Source organism: Symphalangus syndactylus, chromosome 24 (assembly GCF_028878055.3).
Source record: "Symphalangus syndactylus isolate Jambi chromosome 24, NHGRI_mSymSyn1-v2.1_pri, whole genome shotgun sequence".
NCBI lineage: Eukaryota > Metazoa > Chordata > Mammalia > Primates > Hylobatidae > Symphalangus > Symphalangus syndactylus.
The window spans coordinates 13513943-13541418 of record NC_072446.2 but is presented as its reverse complement, the minus strand read 5'-3'; the positions used below and the strand labels follow the sequence as shown (position 1 = coordinate 13541418).

At 46.4% G+C, this 27476-nt stretch overlaps 1 protein-coding gene across 2 annotated transcripts; it reads left to right on the top strand.

The window, feature by feature from the left end:
• The first annotated feature begins 13512 nt into the window (after positions 1-13512).
• On the top strand, positions 13513-27440 carry NELFCD (negative elongation factor complex member C/D). 2 transcript variants are annotated; one of them, XM_055265039.2, is made up of 15 exons: positions 13513-13695; positions 18388-18503; positions 19056-19165; positions 20004-20113; positions 21211-21318; positions 21787-21939; positions 22155-22285; positions 23216-23381; positions 23623-23757; positions 24195-24334; positions 25319-25433; positions 25774-25869; positions 25946-26086; positions 26437-26566; positions 26969-27440. In XM_055265039.2, the coding sequence occupies exons 1-15, from the start codon at positions 13582-13584 to the stop codon at positions 27001-27003; spliced, it is 1800 nt and encodes a 599-aa protein (XP_055121014.1). In that variant the 5' UTR covers positions 13513-13581; the 3' UTR covers positions 27004-27440. The 2 variants fall into 2 exon arrangements, with proteins under 2 accessions (XP_055121014.1, XP_063489987.1); XM_063633917.1 differs by lacking the exon at positions 26969-27440 and having other exon boundaries at positions 13570-13695; positions 25946-25997.
• Positions 27441-27476: the final 36 nt, after the last annotated feature.

Below are 27476 nucleotides of genomic sequence, written 5' to 3'. Positions count from 1 at the left end.
AAGAATCAGTACCTAGTAAGTCAGAAGAGTGTACTGTGGTGTCTCTCAGGAACCACATGACCCCTCGGCCCTGCAGCTCAGCGGTGTCTGACTCCCCAGCTGCAGCCCTGCACCACCTCTCTGCTGCAGCCACCAACATCTCTGAACTATAGTCTTTGGTCCCAGTTTCAATACGTAGGAACGATAAGTTAATTGCCCAGCCTTGGGGCAAGGGTCCACCCCAGTCCAATCTGCCATGGCCAGGTGAGATCAGGGCATGGAATGCTGACACAGAAGCTGGGACTGTCCCTTTAGAAAGCGTTGGGGGACAGGCAGTTCTCAGGGAAGGCAGGAGCTGGGTAGTCCTTCCTGAGGGGCCTCTGTACTCCGCACCCAGGTGCAGAAACTGTAAGGGGCCGCCTTGCTCAAACCTCCCTTCAGGGCACCTGTCCAGAGACACTGCCTTACTTTCTGCCGGGTGACCCTGACTCCCAGGCCACACCTGACTGGAGCAAAGGAGGGTCCCTGTAATGGTCAGGACCTTTTTCAATGGTGAGTCTTGAAATTCAAATGACCTGAAGTGAAACAGAAAAAAGGGCAAGTGGGAGGCAATGAACCAGCCCCCCTCAGCAGGAAGGACAGAGTCATGGTGGCCTCTGGAAGGACTGGACCCAGAACCCAGGGACTCAGGACACTGTCTGAACCTCTGTCCTCTCTGCTCGCTTTTGCTTCTCCCTATGGAATGCCCTCATCCTCTCTGCCTGGGACCTCATATGCATCATGCCAGGAAGCATGGCAGGACGCCCTTCAGATTGATGTTTCACCATCCCTACAACGAAGGCAAAAGCAGCCTTTCTCCAATTTAAGCTTGAAAAATCCTCCATGAGGACTCGTTAGGAAAATATACATATATATATATATATATATATGACAAAAAATTTAAAACAAACAAAAGTAGAAAAATTGTACTTTTAAAAAATGTTATGTACTCATCACTGGTTTTCAACAATTATCAACAAATGGGCAATCATGTTTCATCTGTACATCCACCCTCCACTGGATTATTTTAAAGCAAATCCCAAATATTCTGTCACTTCCTCTGAAATACTCCTGACATATTGTAAGGAGTTTTAAAAACTTAATCATAATGCCAATATCATGCTAAAAAATTAGCAAAAACTCCTTAATACCATCAGTATAGTCAACCAGTGTTCACATTTCTCTAGTTGTCTTAAAAATTGAAAAACTGGACCAGAGCAATTGGGCAAGAGAAAGAAGTAAAGGGCATCCAAATTGGAAAGAAAGAAGTCAAGTTAGCCTTGTTCACAAACAACATGATCTTATACCTAAAATAACCCAAAGATTTCACCAAAAAACCGTTAGAACTGATAAACAAATTTGGTAAATTTGCAGGATACAAAATCAACATCCAAAAGTCAGTAGCACTTATATATGTCAATAGCGAACAATCTGTTAAAAAAAAATCAAGAAAGCAATCCCATTTATAATAGCTACAAAGAATATTAAATACCTAGTAATCAGTGTAATCAAAGAAGTGAAAGGTCTATACAAGGAAAACTATAAAACTCCAATGAAAAAAATAGAAAAGGACATACAAAAAAGTGAAAAGATATTCCATCCTCATGGATTGAAAGAATTAATAGTATTGAAATGACAATACTATCCAAAGCAATTTACAGATTCAATGCAATCGCTATCAAAAATACCAATGATGTTCACAGAAATAGAAAAAAAATCCTAAAATGTATATAGAACCACAAAAGACTCTGTATTTCCAAAGCAATCCTAAGCGAAAAGAACAAAGTCGGAGGCATCACACTACCAACTTCAAAATATATTACAAAGCTATAGTAACCCAAACAGCATGGTACTGGCATAAAAACAGACAAATATACCAATAGAACAGAATAGAGGACCCAGATATAAATCCACACATTCATATCCAATTCATCTTTGACAAAGGTGCAAAGAATGTACAATGGAAAAAGGATAGTCTTTTCAACAAATGCTGCTGGAAAAACTGGATAAACTATATGCAGAAGAATGAAACTAAACCCCTATCACTCACCATACACAAAAATCAAATCAAAATGGATTAAGATTTGAATGTAACACCTGAAATTATGAAACTACTAAAAGAGAACATTTGGAAAATGGTCCAAGACATTGGTCTTGGGCAAGCAAAGATTTTTTTGTGTAAGACCTCACGAGTACAAACAACAAAAGCAAGTGAAAATAGACAGATGGGATTACATCAAGCTAAACAGCAAAGGAAACAATCCGCAAAATGAAGAGACAACTCACAGAATGGCAGGAAGGATTTGCAAACTACCCATTTGCCAAGGGATTCATAATCAGTATATATAAGAAGCTCAAACAACAGCAAAAACAAAACAAAATACAATCTGATTTAAAATGCGCAAAAGATTGGAACAGATATTTCTCAAAAGAAGCCATACAAATGGCTAACAGGTATATGAAAAAATGTTCAACATCACTAATCACCAGAGAAATGCAAATCAAAACCACAATGCAGTATCATTTCACCCCAGTTAAAATGGCTTGTGTCAAAAGAAACAAACAGTAACAGATGCTGGTGAGGATGTGGAGAAAGGGGAACCCTCTGTCTTACACTGTTGATAGGAATGTCAACTGGTATAGCCCCTATGGGGGGACAGTATAAAGCTTCCTCAAAAACCTAAAAATAAAACTACCAAGTGATCCAGCAATTCCACTACTGTATATATATCCAAAGGAAAGAAAATCGGTATACCAAAGCGACATCTATGCTCCCATGTTTATTGCAGCACTATTCACGATAGCCAAGATATGGAATCAACTGAAGTGCTCATCAACAGATGAATAAAGAGAAAGTAGTACACACACACAATGGAATATTATTCAGCCATTAAAAAAAAGCCAGGAGCGGTGGCTCACACTTGTAACTCCAGCACTTTGGGAGGCAGAGGCAGGAGAATTTCTTGGGGCAAGTGTTCAAGACCAGCCTGGACAACATAGGGAGACCCCATCTCTACTATTAAAAAAAAAAAAAAAAGCCAGGCATGATGGTGTGTGCCTGTAGTCCCAGCTACTCTGGTGGCTGAGGGGAAGATTGCTTAAACCTGGGAGTTCAAGGCTGCAATGAGCCATGATTGTACCACTGCACTCCAGCCTGGGCAGCAGATTGAGAAAAGAAAAAAAAAAAAAAGGAAGAAAAGATCCTGTCACTTGCAGCAACATGGATGGAACTGGAGGTTGTTCTGTAAAGTGAAATAAGCTAGGCACAGAAAGACACATATCACACATTCTCACTCATACGTGGGAGCTAAAAACGCAGCTCTCATGGAGAAAGAGTAGAATGTTTGTTACCAGAGGCTGGAAAGGGAGCAGGGAGGGAGGAATAAAGGGGAAAAAAGAATATAAATATATTTATAACCACTGAACTGCACACTTAAATATGATAAAGAGGTATTGACCATTTTTGATTTGGGTTAATAAAAAGGAACAAGAACAAAAAATTTAAAAAATGATAAAGAGAACAAATTACATATGTATATTTTACCTCAATAAAAAGAAAAAAGAAAAAAAAAACTTGAAAAATTGGCTTCAAATCAGGATCCAAACAATCTTCACTCATTGCATTTGGTGGCTGTGTCTCTGCAGACCCCTTCAATCTACAAATTCCTCCTCTTTTTTCCTCCTTGTAGCTTTTTTTTTTTCCCCAAGAAACTGAGCCATGTGCCATCTAGAGTTCCCCGCATTCCAGGCCTTGTGTGGCATCTCTGCAGGGTCTTTCCACAGGATCCTCTGTCTGACCTCGTTGGCTGGTAGATCTAGAGGCCTCCTTTCCCACGCTGGGGTGTGCAGGTGAGCTACCTCACAGGTGGCGGGCGCTCCCTCAGCATCAAGATGGGAGGCAGCGAGCCTGCTGGCTTCTCTTTTCCTGAGCCTGGAGAAAGGTTTCAGGTGTCTCACCTGGCCATCATTTTAGGGCTTCCCATCAGGTTTCTGCCTGAGGGCTTTGGCAGATATTGATCACCATTGCTGGGATCCATTTCTTCTTCAGTATCCATTATCTATCTATCATTCCTTCTGAATTTATTAGCTAGAATTCTTTCTAAAGTGAGTTGGCTCAGTTTTTCTGTAAAGGGCTAGATAGTAAATATTTTAGGCCTGATGAACCACATATAGTCTGTCGAATCTTTTTCTTTTTTTATTGCTCTTTAAAAATGTGAAAATCTTCCTAGACAGTCGGCATTAAAAAACAGGCTGCAAACCAGATTTGGTCCATGGGCCATAGTTTGCCAACTTCTGTTCTAAAAAGAAGAGAACTTTTCCTCATCCACTATCTGGTTGCCTTAAAGTATAGGATAACTTGGACGAGAGAGGTGGGATTCTTTTCTTTTAGTTCTCAATTTCAGAATGATGGTTTGAGGCCGAGCTCATGCCTGTATTCCAAGCACGTTGGAAGGCTGAGGCAGGAAAATCACTTGTGTCCAGGAGTTCGAGGCCAGCCTGGGCAACATGGTGAAACCCTCTCTCTACAAAAAATACAAAAATTAGCTAGGTGTGGTGGTATACATGCCTGTAGTTCCAGCTACTTGGGGGAGCGGGGGGTGGTGGCTGAGGTATGAGGATTGCTTGAGCCTGGGAGATCAAGGATGCTGTGAGCCATGATCACACCATTGCATTCACCCTGGGTGAAAGAGTGAGAATCTGTCTCAAAAATAAATAAATAGGCTGGGCATGGCGGCTCACGCCTGTAATCCCAGCACTTTGGGAGGCTGAGACGGGTGGATCACGAGGTCAGGAGATAGAGACCATCCTGGCTAACACGGTGAAACCTCGTCTCTACTAAAAATACAAAAAAAAAAAAAAAAAAAATTAGCCAGGTGTGGTGGCGGGCACCTATAGTCCCAGCTACTCGGGAGGCTGAGGCAGGAGAGTTCCTTGAACCTGGGAGGCGGAGGTTGCAGTGAGCTGAGATTGCACCACTGTACTCCAGCCTGGGCGATAGAGCGAGACTCCGTCTTGAAAAAATAAAAATAAAAAATAAAAATAAATAAATGAAAATAACAGTCTGGTGCCCTTATATGCTCCAAAGGTGATTAATTGGACACCTCGTGTCACCAGCTCACCTGTTCTCGGCTCACCATTCCCTCCAGGCACTACTACAGCTGCCAGCTTTGCTTAGGTGAGACTTGGCTGCTCCTGCATCCGCTGTACCTCTTACTTTTTCTTTCCTGTCCCAGGACTCCTAGGACACTGTGATATGTGACAACTGCAGAAATCTGCAAGACACTTGCACCTGGGCTGCCTGGAAGAGTGGGGAAGATAATGCCCCCTAGGGCAGTCCTTGACCAATAGAAAACAAAGGCCGGGGGAGGTAAACGTGTCCCCCTCTGTCCTTAAGTGAGCAATTTTGAGGCATAGTTTAGATGGTTCCACCAAAGGTCCTGCAAGAATATGGCCCACCGTCATAACCACCTCAGCACAGTACCCTTGTACTGGCTTCCCTCCTTTCCTGTTCCTCCCTCCTGCCCCTGGGGTCACTTTGAAATGGAACTCCTTAATGTGGTTCTGCCCAGCCACGGTGCTCCCAGCCACTGGTGAGGGGTTTGCTCTGCTATTCACTCTGGTAGCAGCTTCACGGTTCAGGGACAGCTTCATTCAGATGTTCCCCAAGTGACGCTGCAAATTCATCTTCAAGTGGGCAAAGCTTCTCAAAAATGTAGTGATTTTTGCCAGGTGTAGTAACATGCATCTGTAGTCCCATCTACTCAGGAGACTGAGACAGGAGGATCATTGGAGTCCAGGAGTTCAAGGTTGCAGTGAGCTATGATGGTGCCACTGCAGTCTAGCCTGGGCAACAGAGCAAGACTCCATCTCTAAATAATAATAATAATGATAAAGAAGAAGAAAGGCCAGGCGCGGTGGCTCATGCCTGTAATCCTAGCACTTTGGGAGGCCGAGAAGGATGGATTGCCTGAGCTCAGGAGTTCAAGCCTAGCCTGGGCAACACAGTGAAATCCCATCTCTACTAAAAATACAAAAAAATTAGCCAGGCATGGCAGCATGCACTTGTAGTCCCAGCTACTAGGGAGGCTGAGGCAGGAGAGTTGCTTGAATCCGGGAGGTAGAGGTTGCAGTGAGCTGAGATTGTGCCACTACACTTCAGCCTGGGCAACAGAGCAAGATAAGAAGAAGAGGAAGAAGAAGAAGGAAGAAGAAGCAGAAAAAGAAGAAGAAGAAGAAGAAGGAGAAGAAGAAGAAGAAGAAGAAGAGGAGGAGGAGGAGGAGGAGGAGCAGGAGGAAGAGGAAGACAAAGTCTTACATTCTATTTTGTCTGATATTAATACAGAAACTTGAACTCTCTTATGGTTACTGTTTGCATGGTATAATTTTTTCCATCCTTTTGCTTTCTACCTATTTTTGTCTTTAAATCTATGATGTTTCTATTATAGACAGCATATGGGTGGGGTCTTGCTTTTTCATCCAGTATGACTGTCTCTGTCTTTTGAGGTATCTAGTCTATTCACATTTAATAAAATTCCAGATATGGTTGGATTTATGCTGCCATTTTGCTATTTGTTTTATATTTATCTCCTGTCTCTTCTGGTCTGCTTTACTGCCTTATTTTATGTTAAATGTGTTTTCATGAACTACATGGATTTATCTGTTGATTTTATTTTTTACCTTTTTTTTGAGTTTTTTCATTAATGATTGCTCTAGGGATTACAATGCACATCTTAATTTAGCACAGTCTGTCAAATTTGGTTTTTTGTTTTTTTTTTTTAGATGGAGTCTTGCTCTTTCACCAGGCTGGAGTGCAGTGGCACAATCTTGGCTCACTGCAACCTCGGCCTCCTAGGTTCAAGCGATTCTCCCGCCTCAGCCTCCCAAGTAGCTGGGACTACAGGCACGTGCCACCACGCCCAGCTAATTTTGTATTTTTAGTAGAGGTGGAGTTTCACTATGTTGGCCAGGATGGTCTCGATCTCTTGACCTCGTGATCCACCCGCCTCGGCCTCCCAAAGTGCTGGGATTACAGGCGTGAGCCACCACACCTGGCCCAAATTTACTTAATTTCAGTAAAATATAGACACCTCGGCCAGGTGCAGTGACTCAGGCCTGTAATCTCAGCACTTTGGGAGGCCAAGGTGGGCAGATCACCTGAGGTCAGGAGTTCGAGACTAGCCTGGCCAACATGGCGAAACACTATCTCTACTAAAAATACAAAAATTAGCCAGGCGTGGTGAAGGGTGCCTATAATCCCAGCTACTGGGAAGGCTGAGACAGGAGAATCACTTGAATGATGGTTCAAGTGAACGGCGGAGGTTGCAGTGAGCCAAGATCATGCCACTTCATTCCAGCTTGGGCAAAAGAGCAAAACTGTCTAAAACAACAACAACAACAAAAAAAACCCAAAAAAAATGCTCGCTCCAATTTGTATTTGTCTCACTCCAACTGTACAGTGTTATGATGATGCTTTATTTAATATTACATATTTTTTAAAAGGCAAGAGAAGAACTAGAGTCTCTTTAGTCTCTTTATAGAGTTTAATATTTACCATTTCTTATATTCTTCATCTCTTGTGAATTGAAGTTACTATCTAGAGTAACTTTCAGCTTGAAGAATTTCCTTTAGTGTTTCTTGTAAGGCAGGTCATTAGCAACAAATGCTTTCAGTATTTATCTGGGAATGTATTTATTTTACCTTTAGTTTGATATTGCTGGATATAAAATTCTTGGTTGACAGTTTGCCTTATTCTAGCATTTGGAATATGTCCTTCCACTACCTTTGGCTTCCATTTTTTTCTGATGAGCAGTCAAGTCATTAATCACATTTCCCTTGTTGCTTTCAAGAATAAGAAAATACACAGGCCAAAATATCACAGATTCACACTGTTCTTACTTAAAGTTTAGTAATTTTAATTAATAAATGCTTCTCCGTTTGCTGTATGCCTTTGGTCTATTATTTCCAGAGGCCTGCAATGGTTATTTTTGACAGTTTTGTCCAGTATCATTGTGGCATTTAAGGGGCAAGATTTGTTGACCTCACTCCGTTGTCATGTCAGACATGAGAAAATGGTTTGTTGGAGTTTTTTTTTTTTTTTCAGATGAAATGAGAGGCCACTGAGATGTATTAAGCAGAGGAGGGAAATAATCTGTTTATGTTTTAAAAGACTGCTTTAGACACTCATATTAGTTAATTATTGCTGCACAAAAAATTACCCCAAATTGATTTACTTAAAACAACACACATTTATTATGTCATAGTTTCTGTAGGAATTTTACAAGCAGTTTAGCTGGATGGTTCTGACTCAGGGTCTCTCATGAAGTTGCAAGCGGTGTGTCAGCTGGGACTTGACTGAAAGTGGAGAATCCACCTCCAAGCCTACTTACTTAGCTGCTGTAGGAGCCCTCAGTTCCTCACCATGGGTTTCTCCATGGGACTGTTCACAGTGTGGCATCTGGCCTCCTCCAAAGCAAGTGATCTGAGAGAGCGTGGCCAAAATGGAAGTCCCAGTGTCTTTTTATGACCTGGTGCATGAAGTCCCCCACTGTCACTGCCTTATTCTATTCATTAAAAGTGAATAACTAAGTTCAGCTCACACTCAAGAGGAAGGACATTAAGCTCCGCCTCTTGAAGAGAGGAGTATAAAGAAAGTCGTGGATATATTTTGTAAACCATCACACTGCTGTTTGGAGAATGGACTGTAATAGAGAACAGAAAGATGAGTCAGATCAGTCTGTGGCTATTACAGCCACCCAGGTGAGAGCTGGTAAGAGCCTGAACTAAGACAGTGGCATAATGATGGAGACAAGTGGATAGATTTGAAGTAGATTTTTCAAGTGGATCTGATGCAGAATTTGCCTTGGGTTGAATAGGAATCATGCGGCAACAGAAGTTACAAATGATTTCCAGGTGTCTGGTATTTGTAACTAAGGACATGGTGGCCCCATGTCCTGAGAGAAGAAAACAGACTCTGGCCTGGCCTCTCTCTCTCCCCCTTATTCTCTCTCTCTCTGGCCTGGCCTCTCTCTCTCTCTCCCTTACTCTCTCTCTGGCCTGCCCTTTCTCTCTTTCTCCCTTTCTCTCTCTCTGGCCTGGCCTCTCTCTCTCTCTCCCTTACTCTCTCTCTGGCCTGCCCTTTCTCTCTTTCTCCCTTTCTCTCTCTGGTCTGGCCTCTCTCTCTCTCCCCTTATTGTCTCTCTCCTTTTGATGTCTGCACTCCAGCCATTTCCTTTACTGTCATTTCTTATTTTCTCCACTGTACCCTATTCTCTTTGTCCTCCAGATTGAAGTCACAAGTCTCAGCTTAAACATAATTTCCCTGGAAAGGACTTCTTGACCTCTTTCTGAGGTCGCTGCATTTTTTTATAAAATTGTTAGAGACAGCTTCTCTTTTCTCCTTTTTTGCCGTTAGCACCAGATGAACTGTGTCTCTGATTCAGCTATATCCCAGCACATGACACCTAGTAGGCACTCAGTAAGTATTTCTTCAATAGATTAAGTGAAGCCAACTTCTAATTTTCATAAAAATTCTCCACCAGAATTCTTCTTCTTCTTCTTTTGGCAGGAGGGCGGGGGACAGAGTCTTGATCTGTCACCCAGGCTGGAGTACAGTGGTATGATCTCACTTCACTGCAACCTCTGCCTCCCAAGTTCAAGCGATTCTCCTGCCTCAGCCTCCCAAGTAGCTGGGACTACAGGCGCCCGCCACCACACCTGGCTAATTTTTGTATTTTTAGAAGAGATGGGGTTTCACCATGTTGGCCAGGCTGGTCTCAAACTCCTGACCTCAAGTGATCCACCTGCGTTGGCCTCCCAAAGTGCTGGGATTATAGGCATGAGACACCACACCCGGCCCAGAATTCTTCTTAAACAGGAAAATGACTTTAGAACTTAAATGACTTTAGGAGCATTTAAGCAATGCAAGCTAATCTGGACAATCTAGACAAGGCTTTGGAAAAAACAACAGATCTACAATATCTCAGGAGGCAAGATCTATAGACCTAACTACTTTTTTTTTTTTTGAGACAGAGTCTCGCTCTGTCACCCAGGCTGGAGTGCAGTGGCATGATCTCGGCTCACTGCAAGCTCCACCTCCCAGGTTCACACCATTCTCCTGCCTCAGCCTCCCGAGTAGCTGGGACTATAGGCACCTGCCACCATGCCCGGCTAATTTTTTTGTATTTTTAGTAGAGACGGGGTTTCACCACGTTAGCCAGGATGGCCTTGATCTCCTGACCTTGTGATCCGCCCGCCTCAGCCTCCCAAAGTGCTGGGATTATGGGCCTGAGCCACTGCGCCCGGCCGACCCAATTACTTTTAAATCATTGTAACTTATAGACTGAATATAATGCTTTCATTACGGGTTGTTTGTTAATCCATTTAACAATAAATGGATTAACCAACCTTTTGGTTGAAGGAGAAGTGAGTTGAATAATCCCCAATTCCGTAGGCACAATTAGTTATACATACATTAACTGGTCTGCTTTCCATTCTGGCACTATTTTTTAAAAAATCTAAGAGGAGAGGTAGTAGGAGTTTAACAGCCATCTATTCTTTCCAACATTTTGAGAAAGCAAGTGAAAATGAACCCTGAAACAAGCCAACAGCAGGGGCACTCATTAACTTAATACACTTTAATCTTGTGAATAGAAGCTGGAGCTGGATCCTTTGAATCGGAGCTGCAGACTTCCACCTCCAACCGCCTGCAAGACATCTCCGCATGGGTGTTCTGTTGGCACCTCAAACTCAGCACAACCTAATATGAACTCATTATCATCCCATGCAGAAACCTGCCTTCCTCCTGGGTTCCCAGTCTCAGCCGTGGGCCATCCCCAGGCACACAAGCTGGGGGTCACAGCAGCATCTTCCCTGCCCCTGATCCTGGCCACCATCTCCCACCCCCAAGGCTGTTGTATCCTCTGGACTTGACCCCAACTTCACAGCAGTTAGCCGCAGCTCCTTCTCAGCCCCCTCCCCCTACCCGTTAATATTCACTGAAGCCTCTTAATTTACATTCTCACCTTCTCACTCCCTTCTGTAAGGCCCCCTCAGCTAGGAGAAATGCCTTTGAAAATTCAGATATGTCCTTTCACCCGCTCAGAGCAAGAAAAAAAAATCCAAACGTTTCATCTTCCTCATAATGATGCATACTTGCTGAGCACCTACCATGTGCAAGCTCTCTGCTCAGTGCTTGGCATACCTTATTACATTCAATCCTTAGAGATGGCCCTCAGTTAATACAGACCTAACTCCCTCCCAAGATCTGACCCTTCCTGCCTTGCCCACCTCATCTAGATTTCTCCTTGGCCTGCCAGGTGCCGCTGTCAGTGGCCTTTCTGTTCCAAGTACGCATGCCTGGCCTTTGCCCTGGCAGTGCTGCTCTCTGGAAATGCTCTCGCCTGGGTCTTAGCTAGCTTGCCCCTTTCATGACATGACTCAGTTCAAATGTAAGTTTCTCAGCGGCCATCTCTGATCTCCCCAAGAAGATTCTATTATCACAGAATACTAGCACTGATCACCTTTTGTCTTTATTTTATTTGTTCCCCCCATTCCCTCCCCGCCATTCAGCTCCTTCAGTAGAATGTAGGCTCTACCAGGGAAGGATCCCGTCCAATTTGTTCATCGAGCTCCAGGGAGCAGCGCAGTGCTGGGCACTTTGGGGACACTCAATAAACATTTGTTGAATAAATGAAGACATATTCCCTGATAAGTTCTCCAAAAGTAGTCACTATTATCAATCTTCTGGAGCTCTTTTCTCTAATAATCTTTCCTTACTGAAATGGGTATTACCTTTCTTTTTTTTCTTTATAGACAGGGTCTCACTTTGTCACACAGGCTGAAATGCAATGGTACGACCACAGCAAACTGTAGCCTCAAACTCCTGAGCTGAAGCTATCCTCCTGCCTCAGCCTCCCGAGCAGCTAGGACTACAGGCGTGCATCACCATACCTGGCTGGGGGCGGGGGAAGGGGGAGCGGTGTCTCGCTATGTTGCCCAGGTTGGTCTCAAACTCTTGCCTCAAGCAATCCTCCCACCTTGGCCTCCCAAGTGCTGGGATTACAGGTGTGAGCCACCGCGCTCAGCCACGGGCATTACCTTTCAAAGCATCCAGATTTGATGGCGTTAATCTCCCTGTTTAAAGTTTTCCGTGATTTGGACACAAAGATGGGAACAACAGACATGGGGTATTCCAAAAGGCAGAAGGTGCGGAGGGGGGTAAAGGTTGAAAAAGGCTGGCGACGGGATTAGAAGCATCACGCAATATACCAATGTAACAAACCTGCACGTGTACCGAATCTAAAGTTAAAACGAAAACACAACAACCAAACAAAAACCTTTCCGTGATCATCAGGAGGCTGTCATATTCTTACCCCCTATTTCACGCTGGGAATCGTGCTGCGGGCTTTACAGTAGCGTCAGCTGCTCTCTTTGGCAACGACCAGAGAGGTCCTTTCTCCAGAGATTTTTGTCGGCTCTGGGCACTTTTGCTTTGTGGGCCCTTCTTCCATTTTTAAAAAAATTAAAAATGCTACTTTCCACTGCATTCAGTACTTTTTCTTTTCTTTTCTTTCCTCTCTTTCTTTTTTCTTTCTCTTTTTTTTTTTTTTTTTTTTTTTTGACACGGTTTCACTCCGTTGCCTAGGGCTGGAGTGCAGTGGTGTGATCTTGGCTCACTGCAACCTCTATCTCCCGGGTTCAAGCGGTTCTTGTGACTCAGCCTCTTGAGTAGCTGAGATTATAGGCACCCGCCACCATGCCCAGCTAATTTTTGTATTATTAGTAGAGAAGGGGTTTTACCATGTTGACCAGGCTGGTCTCAAACTCCTGACCTCAGGTGATCCGCCCGCCTTGGCCTCCCAAAGTGTCGGGATTACAGGCGTGAGCCACCGTGCCCTGCCTTATTTATTTATTTATTTATTTAAGATAGGGTCTCGCTCTGTTGCTCAGGCTGGAGTGCAATGGTGTGATCTTGGCTCACTGCAACCTCCGCTTCCTGGGTTCAAGCGATTCTCCTGCCTCAGTCTCCCGAGTACCTGGGATTACAGGCGCATGCCACCACGCCCGGCTAATTTTTGTATTTTGAGTAGACATGGGGTTTCACCATGTTGGCCAGGCTGGCCTCGAACTCCTGACCTCAAGTGATCCGTCAGCTTCGGTCTCCCAAAGTGCTGGAATTACTTCCAGCGACGCCTGGTCGCGTTTAGTACTTTTTACCAAAAATAAAAGAAATTAAAACACTTTCGTGGGTCCTAGACACTTCCCGAAGGATTTGTTTCCAGCTGTCAGATGAGGAAACTGGCGCTCCCAGGGCCGGCGCAGCAGGGGCGGGGCTGTGCACGAATTCTGTGGGAAACTTCTCTCCGGAGATAAGCCCCTGGTCCACCCCGGTAGCGCTCCGGGATCGATTGGGTGCGTTCCTTCCGCCGGTCCCCTTTGTTCCCAGCGCCCAGCCCGCGGCCCTGCTCTTCCTCCAGGCCCCGCCCCTTCCTCCAGGCCCCGCCTCCCGCCCGGGCTGAGGCGCGCGGCCGCGCGTGCGCCCGCCCGCCTGTCCCCGCCTCGCGCATGCGCCGCGCTCGCTCGCGGGAGAGCATGGCGGGGGCCGCGCCGGGCGCCATCATGGACGAGGACTACTACGGGAGCGCGGCTGAGTGGGGCGACGAGGCTGACGGTGGCCAGGTGAGGCGGGGCACTGGGCGTCCCCCGGAGAGGATCGTTCGTCTCCGCCGCCGGCGGGCCGGCTTCGCTCCCGGCGAGGCCGCGCGGCGCGAGGCCGCGGGCGTGCGGGGGGTGCGCGCGCGCACTGCCCGCGCGGTCACCGTGTGGTTCAAGCACAGCCCGCCCCGCCCCCGCCCACCCGGGGTCCTGCGGCGCGGCCGCCGGGGTCCCCGCCTCCTCGCCTGCAGGACCGTGCGGTGGGGGCGAGGCGCCGGAGGCTCTGGCGCGGGGCGGGCCGAGGCCCCTAGTGCCCCCTGGCTCTGGCCAGGCCCAGCGCCGGCCTTGCGACCCCCACGGCGGGCGGGACACCAGCGCTAAGGTGGAGGGTTGGGCTCACACAGTTTTAAACAAAAATAAAGTGGAAAAACTTAACACCAGCATCATGAGGAAAAAGTAGAACTCAGGGCATTCCTACATGTGCTTTACTGTTTTATAAACTGTACTCTTCAGCACCTTGGGCTGATTTTTCTGTCTTTGGGCAAACTGATGGAAAGGATCTTCGGGCCTTGACCTTCCAGGGTTTGGGGTGGAAACCCAGCAGGGATCACTCTGTTCCACCCTGAGGACAGGGACTGCAGAGCCAGGGCAGGCAGCTCTAGTCTGGCCGGTGTGTCCCCACCTTACTCTAAAGACCTACCAGCTGCGCATGATTGAAATGTAGCTTCACGTCCCTCCCCTGGAGACGGCCCAACAGTTGGTCTGGACGGGAGCCTGGGAACTTGCATTTTTTTTTTTTTTTTTTTTTTTTGAGGCGGAGTTTCGCTCTTGTTGCCCAGGCTGGAGTGTAATGGCGCCATGGCGGCTCACTGCAACGTCTGCTTCCCGTGTTCAAGCGATTCGGCCTCAGCCTCCCGAATAGCTGGGATTACAGGCACCCACCACCATGTCCCGCTAATTTTTAAAATTTTTAGTAGAGAGGGGGTTTCACCATGTTGGCCAGGCTGGTCTCAAACTCCTGACCTCAGGTGATCCACCCATCTCGGCCTCCCAAAGTGCTGGGATTACAGGCGTGAGCCACTGCACGTGGCCCAGGAACTTGCATTTTTAACAAGAATCAAGATTGGGGATGTCTGGTGCATTTTGAACTGGTATTTTGAGGGAATAAAGGATGAAGTGGGGCTTACGTTGATGAACATGGGTGGTGGTGTGATGGCGGCTTCGGAGCCATGGTATAAAATGCCAAGGCAGGCGATGTGTTTCTGGAACTGAAAGAAGCCCTGTGAGGTTAGCTGCCTGGTGGAAGCAGTGGCAGGAGATCAGTAGGGAGTAGGTTCTGAAGATCCCTGGAGAGCTGCTGAATGGTATGGCTTGTTGAGGAGTTTGGGGCAGGGAGTGACAGGAATAGATTTGCATGTTGGATCGTTTCACAGTGTTGGAGGCTTAGGGTGGAGTGGATAGAGTCAGACTTAGCTAACTGAGAGCCTGGGCCATGTGTGTCATGCATTATCGCCTTCCACACACAAGATTTTGAGTTGGGTGTTACTCTCCTTATCTGGTAAGTGAAGAAAATGAGATGAAAAGACTTAGTGACCTGCCCAAGGTCATGAAGCTAATAAAGGAAGGAGAGGGGACCCAAACCCACATCCTTTGCCTCCATTGCCACTTCGTCAAATTGCTGAGCACCAAAGTGGTCCAGATGAGAAGGTGTGAATTAGCTTAGTGGTGGGTTGGTGTTTGGGGCATCTAGTATATCACCTTGAGCTTTTTTTTCTTTTTCTTTTTTTTGAGATGGAGTCTCGCTTAGCTGCTCAGGCTAGAGTGCAGTGGCTTGATCTCAGCTCGCTGCAACCTCCATCTCCTGGGTTCAAGCAATTCTCCCGTCTCAGCCTCCCGAGTAGCTGGGATTACAGGCATCCACCATCATGTCCGGCTAATTTTTGTATTTTAGTAGAGACGGGGTTTCACCATGTTGGCCAGGCTGGTCTTGAACTCCTGACCTCAGGTGATCCACCCGCCCCAGCCTCCCAAAATGCTAGGATTACAGGCGTGAGCCACCGCACCCGGCCTTTTTTTTTTTTTTTTTTTTTTCTTTGAGATGGAGTCTCACTCTGTCACCCAGGCTGGAGTGTAGTGGTGCCATCTTGGCTCACTGCAACCTCCACCTCCTGGGTTCAAGTGATTCTCCAAGTAGGTGGAATTACAGGCCGGTATCACCACACCCGGCTAATTTTTGCATTTTTAGTAGAGATGGGGTTTCACCATGTTGGCCAGGCTGGTCTCGAACTCCTGGCCTCAAGTAATCCACCCGCCTCCGCCTCTCAAAGTGCTGAGATTACAGGCGTGAGCCACCGTGCCCGGCCTCACCTTGAGGCTTTGAGTCATAAAGTGTTAGAACTGGGGCATATAAGGGCCATCTAATCAGTGCCTTCACTTTATAGACCAAGTGTGTGAGTTATTTGCCCAAGTTTATGCAGTCAGACCTAGACCCCACTGATGGGAGATTGGGGAGTCTCGTGTTTGGGGAATTTTAATCATGATCCTAATTTGGCCCATTGACACCAGTGGGCTCTCATGGATGAGGGGGGTGGACCAGACGTTCATTTCATGTTTATTCTGTGACTGCATGGATGAGGGACAGAAAGTTAGGAAAGGTGTTAGGAGGGTGGCAAGAACTGGATTTTAAAAGATAGTTGGTGACCCAAATTCTGTTTGCCTGATGCCATGTTACATAGTGGGAGGCAGGAAGATGTGTAAGGAGGCCACTGTGATGTTCAGTCTGGATGGTGGAAACTGAGCTACAGACATGCAAATAGATGAGTCCTGCTGCAGATTGCAAATGGGGAGTGGTGAGAGGTCAGAACGGACGGGGGAAGTGGGAAGGGCACGCTCTTGCTAGAGCTGGGATGTTTTTTCCTGAAGGAGATGGGAATCTTTAAGCAGGAGAGAGATGTCAGTTCTGTGGCTTACAAAGATCACTGTGGCCACGGTGTGAAAGATGATTGAAAGGAAGGAATAAGACTGAGACTTTAGGGGAATGTTGCTACTGCAAGCATACAAAAAATAAGGAAGAGCAGAGGCAAATGTGGAAAGAAGGACCACTTTGGATAGACAGATGGGAGATGGAACTGATGAGTCTTTGTGACAGGATGTGGGGGTGGGGAGAAGGAGAGAAGCTGAGGATGATTTTCAGGTTTGGGGGGTAACAGGTAGATATATGATGGAATCCATTACCGAAATATGGGTTGTAGGAAGAAGATCTGCTTCCAGGGAAAAGATGTCAGTTTTGGACCTAAGGAGTTTGGATGCTTGTGAGACATCTGACTGGAAATGAGAATGGAATGTTGGATACCTGAGTCTGGAGCTTACGAGAGGAAAGATGGAGAGAGAGATCCAGGCTAATTCTAGATTTGTGAGCAGGTAGATAGCATGACCCAAGGGGTGGTGGAAGAGGCAGGTGAGTGCCCAGGGTGGAAGCCCAAGAGAACAGACATATGGGAATGAAGCTCGGGGTGAAGTCTGGCCTCTGTCACTCCCTTAGGGGCTCAGCGTTCCCCACGCAAATCTGAGAGAAGACTCCACAGCCTTTACTGGGAAGTCATCGGGTTCTGTCTGCTCCCAAAGCACTGCTTTTAGGATCTTAGTCCAGATCAGGAGTGAGCAAGCTTTTCTGGAAAAGGCTAGATAGCAAATATTTTAGGTTGTGCCTGTCTCTGTCTTAACTACTTACCTCTGTCCTTACAGGGGGAAAGCAATCAGAGAGAGTCCTTAAAAGAATGGGTGTGGTTGTGTTCCGTAAAAGTTTATTTGCAAAAATAGGAGAGGGCTGGATTTGGCTCTGGGTCATAGTTTGCTGACCCCTGGCCCAGCTCTTGCCCCGTTATGTTAGAGTAGGTTGCATGGAGGTCTGTCTCTCCTATTAGTTTGTGAATTTCTTTGATGGAAAAAGCCTTGTCTTGTCTTATATTTTCTTAGGTTCCTTGGTTGATGAGCACAGTGCAGACTGAATGTTCAAAAAGCATCTGCTTGTTAGTTAGGGTGGCAGTGTTAAAGTTGGACAGGGTTTGGGATCACAGTCCATCCTCACATGGTCATCAGCAGGTGAAGAAGCCTGCCTTGCCCTTAGATGGAGTGACAGGCCTGAGGTTGCTTCCACATAGAATTGGGACTGGAGTCCAGCCAGAAGTGTGGCTGCAAGGCGAGTTAGTGATCTTTACTTTCTAATGGTAAGTGATGGCTCACGCTTTCAAGAATCAGGTTGTTACTCTTCAGTGGCATGTATGAAATAAGAATAGTGAAAACAATAATAATAATAGTTTACTATTTATTGCACTGTTACTAAATGTCAGGGATTATACTGGGTTCTTCCCAAAATTAGCTCATGGAATCCCCACAACAGCCAAATGGGAATAGGCGTTATTATTATCTTCACTTAACAGAGGAGGAAATGGCCTCAGAGAGGCTGGGTGACTTGGTTGAGCATGGAACGCGGTTTGCCAGGGAGGAGTTCTACACACGCAGTCAGTGTGATCCTCGATCCCATCTTCCTAGCCGCTCACTACCTGTCCAGCCCATTTCATGAAATTGTCATGAAAGTCAAATGAAATAATGTGTGTAGAATACTTTCAAAATGGGCAGCATTATATGATTTAAGGTGAGATTAGGGTATTTGTATTAACAAAAAAAAATATCATGGTTCTTGGCATTTACTAACAGCAGGAGGATGATTCTGGAGAAGGAGAGGATGATGCAGAGGTTCAGCAAGAATGCCTGCATAAATTTTCCACCCGAGATTATATCATGGAACCCTCCATCTTTAACACTCTGAAGAGGTATGTGAGAAAGGTATCTGTACTGGGAGGAGGCTGGGGATAATTTAGAGAAAGTTTTGTAATACACCCAGAAGGTGCTATGTAAAGCAAGAGTAATTCGAAGTGAACTAAAGGCTTCAAGGGAGGGGGGGTCCCCTCTGCCACTTTTTTTTTTTTTTTTTAAGACAGAGTCTTGCTCTGTTGCAGTGGCACAGTCACCGCTCACTGCAGCTTCAGCCTCCTGGAATCAAGCAGTTCTCCCACCTAAGCCTCGCAAGGTGGCCACCACAGGCATCTGCCATCATGCCTAGCTGTTTCTGTTTTTTGTGTTTTTTGGGGGGAGAGACAGGGCTCCTTACGTTGCCCAGGCTGGTCTTGAACTCCTAGGCTCAAGTGATTCTCCCACCTCTGCCTCTCAAAGTGCTGGGATTACAGGCGTGCACCACGGCACCCAGCCCCTCCCCCCGCCGCTTTAAAAATTTTGAAACCTGATTCTCTTCCTCCTTCTTTACCTTCCTGTTGTCCATCATTCCATTCATTCGGGTGTAATTGCTGCTTTGTTACTTTCCCTAGGTATTTTCAGGCAGGAGGGTCTCCAGAGAATGTTATCCAGCTCTTATCTGAAAACTACACCGCTGTGGCCCAGACTGTGAACCTGCTGGCCGAGTGGCTCATTCAGACAGGTGCTTTGTGGGTGGCCCCTGTCCTGGCTAGTCACCCCCACCTTTTTAAAAATAGACTTTTGGGTCCTTATAACACTGATACGATGCCTTCTTTGATTTCCTGGTTTCTGAGACTTGGGTAAGAAAGAGCTGAACTTCTTACTCATTTTTATCTTTGTCTTACTCATTTGTATCTGCTTGCCTCTTATCTTTGATTCAGTAATTGAGGTTTACTGGTAGCCTGCAAACGTGATTCTCATTGAGCTGTTTTCCTGCCATGTTGTAGAATTATAGGATTATACAGTGTGTGTTCAGTGTGTCATTTTCAAGACGTCTATTACAGCAAGCAGTAAATGACGGATAATTTAGGACTGGCTGTGATTATGGCTTTTAGCTAATATGATCAAAGTAGAGTCTTACTGTAAATCCACGGAGCCGGGTGCAGATGACATCACTGAAGTGCGTGCTGTCCGGAAGCTTGTGGACACACTGCTGTCCCGGTGATTAGATACAAGTGTGTCTCTTTTGGCTGCCATCTGCTCCCTCCTCACAGGACAGGGATGTTTTTCCATCCCCCTACCTGTCTGCTGGGGCCATTTGTCTTTATCCTTAGTGAGGCTCTGCGGACGGTGCTGTCCTTTCCATGAAGTTAGGGGTGGACCAGACTTGTGTGTTCTGTTCTGTGCTGCTTTTTGGTCTTATCATTGATAACTACTTTGAAGAGTTCCAAAACCTTACAAGTGGTCAGAAGCAATTCTTTGGTATTTGATTCACATGGAGACTTTTGGCCGTTCACTTTCTAAAGCCACACAGTGAGTGGACAGCTTGCCATTGTCTAGTTGCTTTTATTCTCTTTCAGGCGTTGAGCCAGTGCAGGTTCAGGAAACTGTGGAAAATCACTTGAAGAGTTTGCTGATCAAACATTTTGACCCCCGCAAAGCAGATTCTATTTTTACTGAAGAAGGAGAGGTGAGGAATTATTTTTCTTTGTCTAGTACCAGGCCCTAGGGTCTTTTGCAAATTCCCTGTGTACAGTGGAGTGTGGCATATCATGTAAGTAATGGCAGAGTTGAGGACTAAAATCAGAGGGTGAGACAGAAGTTGCATCTAGTCAGAATTGCCCTTTAAACTCTGTACCCAGGGTCGTGACATGCTTGCACACAAGAGGCACACAGGTGCTGAGATCAAGAGAATGAACAGCAAGTTCCCACCATTTCCTCTCTCAGGCTGACTCCAGGGCACACAGCCCTTGGAGTGTTGTGGTGGATTCGTTTGGTTCCTCCAAGAAGCAGTTGCCAAGACAGGGCTAGGCCTGCAGGAGATGGTGGGGAAGCGACTATGAGGGAAAATGGGGTAGGGCTGGAGGAGGCTGGGGTAGCTGTGATGCCGTCTGACCCTTGAGGGCAAGAGAGAAGGAATGAGGGTTAGTAGGAAGAATGTTAGGCTGCAGTGCAGTTTCCAGAACGTTCCAGCCATATCAGTAGGGAATCTTAAAGCCACAGGTGCCCATTCTGGGAGCCCACGTCTCCTGGACAGGCCTGCTTTTGAGGCCCTGCTGCATTCCATCCGTGGCTGGGAGCAGCCTTGGGGAGCTGGCCTTGGCACAAACAGGATGGCAGGTTCAGAGCACAGCCCTTGAGGCCATCCATCACATAGGAGAGCTGAGAGAAACGTTGTTCTGACTACTCCGTGTGGTGATGGGCCAGACCACCTGTGCCATTTAAATGGCCTCTTTCTCTTTTGCTAAGGGCATACAGCTGGGGCAGCATGAGCTCCCTGTGTGTGCAAGGCAGCTCTATGCGGTTCTCGGTGTCTCCTAGGAAGCAACTTTCAGTACCCTCCCGTGTTGAGTCCGATCTTTTGAAAGCTGAGTGGGCATCTAGGGACCTTCCTGTCACTCAGCCAACTGTGTGGCCGTGGCCAGCTCTGGGTCTGCCTCCCCCAGAACTGGATGCCCATGGGGAGTCCGTCAGCACCAATCTCCTTTGATCGTTTATACAACAGAATCTCCACTCAAGTAAAAGCGGGGCCTCCTCCTATCTTGCTGTTTGTGTGTTTGTTGGCAGACCCCAGCGTGGCTGGAACAGATGATTGCACATACCACGTGGCGGGACCTTTTTTATAAACTGGCTGAAGCCCATCCAGACTGTTTGATGCTGAACTTTACCGTTAAGGTAGGAAGAGTTCTAGAGTTAAAGAGAAAAGTCTTCATGAATGTTTATTTTTGGTTGTTGGTCTGTTTCCTTTGACAGTTCATATTTGCTTTTTTTCCATAAAGGTCTTTATTGTTTTATTTTCATAAGCCTTACACTGAGAAAGAAAAGTGTAAAATTTGTATCTGTGTTTTTGGGTCAGTGTTGACTGTGTTTTAGGATTTAGCAGGGACACAAGAATTCTCTTGTGCTTTGAGAGGAGCTTTAGGCGTGCCTGCTTGATCTTCCTCTTGCATATGAAGAAACGATGGAGAGGTGGTCAGCCCAGGGCACACATCTAGGTGATAGCAGGGTGAGGGCGGAGTGAAGGCTTGAGACCCACGACCAGCGCACACTTACTCCACCTCACCACGAACACTGACAAGCCAGCTTCCCATGGAGGTGCGGTCACTGCATGCTGCCCCTCTGACTTCTTGTTTTGTGTCCTAGCTTATTTCTGACGCAGGGTACCAGGGGGAGATCACCAGCGTGTCCACAGCATGCCAGCAGCTAGAAGTGTTCTCGAGAGTGCTCCGGACCTCTCTAGCTACAATTTTAGATGGAGGAGAAGAAAACCTTGAAAAAAATCTCCCTGAGTTTGCCGTAAGTTCTTTCTTTATGAACCTCCGATTAGAAGGAGGCTGCTTTGGGTCTTGGTTTTCAAGCATGAGATGCTCCTTCCCTGGAGAGAATCTCCATTCTGAGGGCACCTTCCAGGCTGCTCACTCCCGGGCCTGAGCACGGTGGAGGCTTGGCTCTCGTCCGCCCGTCCGTGCTAGATAGTAAACCCCACACCCTCTCTCCCTGCAATCTTTCAGAAGATGGTGTGCCACGGGGAGCACACGTACCTGTTTGCCCAGGCCATGATGTCCGTGCTGGCCCAGGAGGAGCAGGGAGGCTCCGCTGTACGCAGGATCGCCCAGGAAGTGCAGCGCTTTGCCCAGGAGAAGTGAGAGGCCCTGTTTCTGCTCAACCCCTCCCTCCCTAGTGCTCCCCACAAAACCCTTCCCATGGCCTTTGTTCCACAGCCAAAGCTGCTAGCTCCTTCTGTTCAACATAGAGGTAAACTTGCTTTTGGCTGGGCGTGGTGGCTCACGCCTGTAATCCCAGCACTTTGGGAGGCCGAGGCGGATGGATCACCTAAGGTCAGGAGTTTGAGACCAGCTTGAACAACATGGAGAAATCCCATCTCTACTAAACAAAATTACAAAATTAGCTGGACGTGGTGGCACGTGCCTGTAATCCCAGCTACTTGGGAGGATGAGGCAGGAGAATCGCTTGAACCTGGGAGGTGGAGGTTGTGGTCAGCCAAGATTGCACCATTGCACTCCAGCCTGGGCAACAAGAGCGAAACTCTGTCTCAAAAAAAAAAAAAAAAAAAAATTTTTTTAAAAAACTTCCTTTTATCCAGCAGAGCTGGAAGAGTTAGAGTTGTTTTTGGTATACTTGGACAGCTGGCTTTCTAAAGTGCTGCTGTGAGGACTGTTTTGTAAAGCACTTGATTCTTCTTCACTTTGCTGGATTTATGGACCTGGGTTTTTACACTGGGATTCATAAGTAACAAAGTCAGTCCTGAAATAGTTGCTCAGCAATCTCATTGTTACGCTGTCGCAAAATGAGCTCATATTAGCTTTATTTTCTGCTACCAATAGAGTGTTCATAAGTATTTAAAGTGTGTGACTCCTTTATTATAGAGCCAGCAAGCTGTATTTTTGGATCACTTTTCCAGTGTTGTAAATGTTATTTTTGTGGGTCAGTCAGTATACTCGTGAATGACAGAAAAACAGATCCCAACAATGCAAAGTATTATATGTGTAAAAAAGAACAGAAAAAAGAAGCTGCCTTGTTAGTAACAGGCTCTATGGTTTTTCTCATCAAGAGGTCACGATGCCAGTCAGATCACACTAGCCTTGGGCACAGCTGCCTCCTACCCCAGGGCCTGCCAGGCTCTCGGGGCCATGCTGTCCAAAGGAGCCCTGAACCCTGCTGACATCACCGTCCTGTTCAAGATGTTCACAAGCATGGACCCTCCTCCAGTTGAACTCGTAAGTTGCTTCTCAAGAACCCCCAATGCCAACTGGTAGGGTGACTTTGGAAAGTCTGTGCTTGTCTGTTTCTCTGAAGGCTGTGAATGCAAATCCATCATTGTCCTGGTCCTTCCTCAGTCACACTCTCTGCCTGGAGCCTGTTAGGCCCCTGCTGTGTAGGGAACCCTGAGGGGAGGTGGGTTGGGTGAGCAGTGCCCTCATGCCTGCCATCCCGAACTGGGCATATGCTTCTCCTCAGATCCGCGTTCCAGCCTTCCTGGACCTGTTCATGCAGTCACTCTTTAAACCAGGGGCTCGGATCAACCAGGACCACAAGCACAAATACATCCACATCTTGGCGTACGCAGCAAGCGTGGTTGAGACCTGGAAGAAGGTACCGTCGGTTCTGGGAATTTGTGGATTTTTTAGGAGACAAATATCCTCCTCTGCTTTGATATTATTTTGGAATTTTGGCTGCAAGAAATCTTGACCCTCCCTAGTATCAGGCATGTCTTTTCTTCTGTTTCTGCATAGAGAAAGTGCTAAACGTCTCAAGAAAATGTGCGTAATGCCTCCAATACTCTGCAAACCGTAAATTGAAATGTGACTAAAGAAATGAAACTGATTTCCGTAAGACATGGACAAACACTAGTCTCATTGCTTTTCAGTTTCTGTACACTGTGTGACTGTGAAGTTTGACAATTAAATTGACTCCCAACTTAAGGACAAATAGGGAAAGTGATTTGCAAGGAGAAGTGGCCGACACCAGAGCACCCCGACAGCAGGGATATCTGCCCTGTCAGGCTCACCAGCTTGTGTGTGTGTTTTCAGAACAAGCGAGTGAGCATCAATAAAGATGAGCTGAAGTCAACGTCAAAAGCTGTTGAAACCGTTCACAATTTGTGTTGCAACGAGAACAAAGGGGCCTCTGAACTAGTGGCAGAATTGAGCACACTTTATCAGTGTATTAGGTAAGCAAAACGAAACTTAGTTCTTAAATCAGTCCTTTGGGGAGGAGGTGGTTTGAGTTTTCATATTGAAAGCTCAAATAACAAAAGCTTCAGCGATACTTGTTCATTTTATTTATTTTTTCATTTTTAAACAGTATGTAGGGAACTTTAAACAGCTTTAGCAGCATGAGTAGTTTTCAGGTGTTTATTTGCCAGAAGTCTGTTGAGTACAAATTAGACTAAGTAAAAGATAGCCAGAGTTAACAAAAATTGATTTGAAGGGTCTATATATAGGTAAAGTTATGCCCACAAAGTATTGCTTAGGTAGCAATGATTTGTGATTTTGCCAATTATATAAATAGATGTGCCCTAGAAATAGTGTGTCCTCTTAGGCATGTCTTTCCCCTAATAATTTATACTAGGGATGAAGAAAGAGTTTGCTAAATAAAGGTAAACTTCAACCCAGTCCACCAAACTCACCGAGTATCGCTCATTAACGATCTTTTCCTTTCAATAAGTGGTTTAAAGTGAGCAGAGAATTGAACTCTGCTTCTCGCACCGCATGTTGAGTGGCTGCTGATCCATTCACACCATTTACTAATAAGCAGAGCTTAGGCCGGGCACAGTGGCTCTCGCCTGGAATCCAGCAATCTGGGAGGCCAAGGCAAGAAGATCGCTTGAGCCCAGGAGTTTGAGACCAGCCTGAACAACATGGTGGACCCTCTCTCTACAAAAAATTAGCTAGACATGGTGGCACTCACCTGTAGTCCCAGGTACTCGGGAGGCTGCAGTGAGCCATGACTGTGCCATTGTACTCCAGCCTGGATGACAGAGTGAGACCCTGTGTCAAAAAAAAAAAAAAAAAAAAAAAAAAGGGTTGGGGGGCATATTGAAGGGTGAATGATGGAGTCGTCTGAGTTTGTTTTTAACCTTCCTTTAATGCTTTTCTAGCATATTTTGTCTTTTAAATTGTTTTTTAAAGGAAGCATTCTGCCTTAACTGTAGGTTTCCAGTGGTAGCAATGGGTGTGCTGAAGTGGGTGGACTGGACTGTATCAGAACCAAGGTACTTTCAGCTGCAGACTGACCATACCCCCGTCCACCTGGCATTGCTGGATGAGGTAAGAGGGTGGAGGGCTGTTCACAGCGTACACAGTGTCTGTCTCATGCTGTTTACGTTGGCATTAACATTGCATCTATTTAGTGAGTTTAGAGGATACTCTTTTCAAAAATAGTTATTTCTGTCCTAAGTGAGGATTTTCCTCTTAAGGACCTAGCTTCATTGACTGCAGAAATTTCTTAACCTCAGTCAGGTGTTACTGGAAGCTGATGGCCCTGGCTTAGGTGTCAGGACCTTCTTCCTCAGTGATAAGCTCTTTGGTGGCTGTGACAGTGCCCGGTTTCTCTGTGTGCTGAGCGTGACCACACTGTTCAGTGAAGCTCCCTCTGGCCTGTTTGTAGATCAGCACCTGCCACCAACTCCTGCACCCCCAGGTCCTGCAGCTGCTTGTTAAGCTTTTTGAGACTGAGCACTCCCAGCTGGACGTGATGGAGCAGGTGAGCAGTGCCCGTGGGGCTCGCCAGGGGGCTGGGGAGGACCCCCTCTAACGAGCTCCCTGTCCCCCTTCTGTAGCTTGAGTTGAAGAAGACACTGCTGGACAGGATGGTTCACCTGCTGAGTCGAGGTTATGTACTTCCTGTTGTCAGTTACATCCGAAAGTGTCTGGAGAAGCTGGACACTGACATTTCACTCATTCGCTATTTTGTCACTGAGGTCAGCAATGCACCGTTGGTTTCATGTTTCATACTGTTTACACTAGCACTGCCCTTTTTGGCTTAATTTAGTTCATTTTGTACCTAACTGAGAACTGTGCTTTCTGATGTAGTGATGACAATGACAGATACTCATTTACCAAAAAGCACCTTCTGCCTGCAGCAGCTGTATGACACACTTTACCTCCATTACCACCCTGGGCATCTGAATGTTGGAGATGGGTGGTGTCACCAGGGAAGCCGGTGGGGGCGGGGAAGGATTTTTTCCAAACTGATTGCCATTTCACCTGGATGTCGGTGGATGCCCCGCACTAGTGTGCGGAAGAAGTCACGCTGTGCTCCCCCACACAGGTGCTGGACGTCATTGCTCCTCCTTATACCTCTGACTTCGTGCAACTTTTCCTCCCCATCCTGGAGAATGACAGCATCGCAGGTACCATCAAAACGGAAGGCGAGCATGACCCTGTGACGGAGTTTATAGGTGAGGCCCACTGCCTAGCCCTTTACTACAATAGAAAATGTCAGCTGGGTACGGTGGCTCATGCCTGAATCCCAGCACTTTGGGAGGCCAAGGTGGGTGGATCACCTGAGGTTGGGAGTTCAAGACCAGCCTGACCAACATGGAGAAACCCCATCTCTACTAAAAATACAACATTAGCTGGGCATGGTGGCACGTGCCTGTAATCCCAGCTACTCGGGAGGCTGAGGCAGGAGAATCGCTTAACCTGGGAGGCGGAGGTTGCAGTGAGCCGAGATCGTGCCATTGCACTCTATCCTGGGCAAAAAGAGCAAAACTCCATCTCAAACAAAAAAAAAAAAAAAGAAAGAAAATGTCATGTTCTACTTCCTGTTTCTAACACAGTCACTGTTTTCCTCGTTAAAGCTCACTGCAAATCTAACTTCATCATGGTGAACTAATTTAGAGCATCCTCCAGAGCTGAAGCAGAACATTCCAGAACCAGTTGTGGAAAAACCCTTTCAAGAAGCTGTTTTAAGAGGCTCGGGCAGCGTCTTAAAAATGGGCACCGCGGGGAGGAGGTAGATGACTTCTTTACAAAGGAAGATGGTAGCAGCTTCAGTGAGAAACTGCTCTTACGAACAGTCCCTTCTCTGCTGTCAATCCAGTACTGCTCCCAAATCCTGTTTTCAGTGTTCATTTCCCTCAAGGCAGGCGCTGGGCTCCCATGACCCCTCAGGACAGATCCGGCCGTCAGCCGTGGGCCGCTGAGAGCTCTACTCGGGGAACTCGTTTCAAAGCTGACCTCAGTTTTCTCACAAGAACCCAGTTAGTTGATGTTTTATTGTAATTGTCTTAATTTGCTAAGAACAAGTAATAAGTAAATTTTTAAAAAGCCTTTCTGCTGGGTTGGATTAGGTCCTGATGTGACATT